Source organism: Sinocyclocheilus anshuiensis, unplaced genomic scaffold (assembly GCF_001515605.1).
Source record: "Sinocyclocheilus anshuiensis isolate Anshui unplaced genomic scaffold, SAMN03320099.WGS_v1.1 scaffold601, whole genome shotgun sequence".
In the NCBI taxonomy this organism is placed as follows: domain Eukaryota; kingdom Metazoa; phylum Chordata; class Actinopteri; order Cypriniformes; family Cyprinidae; genus Sinocyclocheilus; species Sinocyclocheilus anshuiensis.
Genome location: NW_015536496.1, coordinates 977,578 through 980,077, shown reverse-complemented (window position 1 = coordinate 980,077; position 2,500 = coordinate 977,578). Strand labels below are relative to the sequence as shown.

The 2,500-nt window shown below is 35.8% G+C and overlaps 1 protein-coding gene across 7 annotated transcripts in view; it reads left to right on the top strand.

Annotated features, from left to right (window-relative positions):
• LOC107687065 (putative RNA-binding protein Luc7-like 1) overlaps positions 1-2,500 on the top strand; it is a 10,193-nt gene that overhangs the window by 5,826 nt on the left and 1,867 nt on the right. For all 7 annotated transcript variants that reach the window (XM_016484240.1, XM_016484221.1, XM_016484249.1 and 4 more), the window contains 3 exons: positions 1-31; positions 737-766; positions 952-1,116. The exon at positions 1-31 is cut by the window's left edge and continues 58 nt beyond it. In XM_016484240.1, coding sequence (XP_016339726.1) covers positions 1-31; positions 737-766; positions 952-1,116 — 226 coding nt within the window. The remainder of the gene's footprint in view (positions 32-736; positions 767-951; positions 1,117-2,500) is intronic.

The window sequence follows — 2,500 nt, the reverse complement described above, 5'->3', positions numbered from 1 at the left end:
AGCGGGAGAGAGAGGAGAGAATGAAAAAGCGGTGAGAATATTTTATGCACATCTTCATATGACCTTTGTGCATTTCTAAGATTCCTAATTTTTGTGAATTATTCTGTAGAATCTAAAATTATCTTGTGTGGTTTGCCAGTGCATTTTTATATGTTAAAATATATTTAAAAATCAAAGATATTGCCTGTTAAAATCATTATTTTTGAAAATATTTTATGCACATTTTCATGTGACCATTTCTAAGATTCCTAATTTTAATGAAATGTAATGTAGAGGTTATCTTTGTCTGGTTTGCTAGTTTTTTTTATTTATTATTTTTATGATATATTTAAATGTGTATATATTTTCTCTAGTTTTGTACCCTTTTATAAGTTAAAGTATATTTAAAATGTAAGGAAATCCACCGTTATAAATAATAATTTTTGATATAATAATATTTGACATAATAATTTCTGTTTTCATGTGACCTTCATGCATTTCTAAGATGCTTAATTTTTGTGAAAGAATCTGAAGTTATCTTTGTCTAGTATGCTGATTTATTTTTATTTATTATTTTTATATGATATATTATTTTTACATTTATTTTGTTTGTTGAAATATAAAGTTCAAGGAAACCCACTGTTAAAAAGACAAGTTTATTTTTAAGATTCAATAAATGTATGATTAATCAGTTTAAATAATAGTAATCTCAATATTGACCAAAATAATTGTTATTCTTCTCTGGTTTTCCCTGTAGGACCAAGTCGCGTAGCCGAGAACGCAAGAGGTCAGTTGCTCATTCACTTGTTCATTCAGCATTTATTTTCATGGCAGCTTATGTCTATTGTCAATTATTACAACAAACATGCAAATCAAGGTCTGTGATTAATTCATATAGTGGCAACAAGAATATTTCTCTAATCTCATGCATGTACCAGTTCATGTCTGTTTTTCCTCTCCTTGTGTTTGTAGGTCGCGTTCTCGTGACCGCGATCAAGAGCGCAGACGCCGGCGTTCCCGCTCCGCATCGCGAGAGAAGCGCCGTTCCCACTCTCGCTCCAAAGAGCGCGACAGACGCCGGCGGCACCGTTCCCGATCCAGATCCCGCTCGCGGCACAGCCGAGAACACTCACACAAGTAATAACAATTCATACTTTCTCGCTCAAACGAAGCTTTGAAAAGCCTGAATTGTGGTTTATTACAGTTTCTGAAACTAATTTATTTTTCACAATTTAATAATTTGTTTTATTTTATTGTTATAATTTAAGAACAATAATTAAAATTATGGATGCACGATATTATCTGACTAATATCGGAATCGGCCGATAATGACATGTCTTGCCGATAAGAGGAATACATTAACTCACATGTGCTCAGGTTGTGCTAGCGATTAGATCACGTCAGCATTGTGGCTCTTCTTGAAGCAAAGTTTTGCCTGAATGGTGATTGGATTCACTGTTTTGGATCGCTGCATTTAAACTGAGAATGCAGTACAGGTTTGGTATGTGATAGAGTAAATAGTAATATCACCTGCAGTGGCAGCAGTGACAGCCTCCCCTTGGTCCTAATGCCCGCTCAGTAAGGAGTTTTAATTCTGTATGGGGCGCTGTTGGCCTACTTCTAATAAAATGAAAGCAAAATACACAAATAATATTTAGACTGTTTCTGATTAAATAAAGCAGTAATTGATACCATAAAATCATGAGTATGTTTTGATTTAAAGGTCAGAAGCTATAGCTTACATGAACAAAAAAAATAAATAAATCACAAACATGACACTTAAAGGGTTAGTTCACCCAAAAATAAATATTAGGCTGCGTTTCACTCACACCCGATGCATCCTAGGTGTATATGACTCTCTTCTTTCAGACGAATCCAGTCGGAGTTATATTAAAAATTGTCTTTGATCTTTCAAGCTCTATCGTTGTACTCAGTGGGTGTTGCATTGCTTCAGTCCAAAAGACGTGAAATAAAAAGCACCCTTCCACAAAAAAAAGTGTCTCACATGGCTCCGGGGGGTGAACAAAGGCCTCCTGTAGCGAATTGATGCGTTTTTGTAAGAAAAATATCCATATTCAAAACATAATAATCACTTGAATCTAGCTTGCACTCACTGTTGTAAACGGAAGCAGTTCCGGAGGAATGACGTATGAGGTCAGCTTTGCGCATGCTCCGCTCAGAAGTGACGCACGCGGAGAGATCGAAACAAAATGGTCACTAATTAGAAGTACAAAACGAGGATTTGTAAAGAAGAATGTCGGAGGATTTCGATATAAGCCAAGAGGAGACTGGTTTTCCTTTGCTAAAGTAAGGAAACTTTGCTTCTTTTGATCCTGTAAACAAACGTTGGTTTTCACGAGACGCACCGGCGCATGCGCAACGCTGAACTCAAAATTGTTGCACTCAGCGCAACGCTGAACTCAAAATAATTGCACTCATGCCACCTCATTGAATGTCTGAAAATGTACCTACAAGCCACTTTTGTGTTCTTTTTGTGCCACCTCTGTAGTACAAATTAATT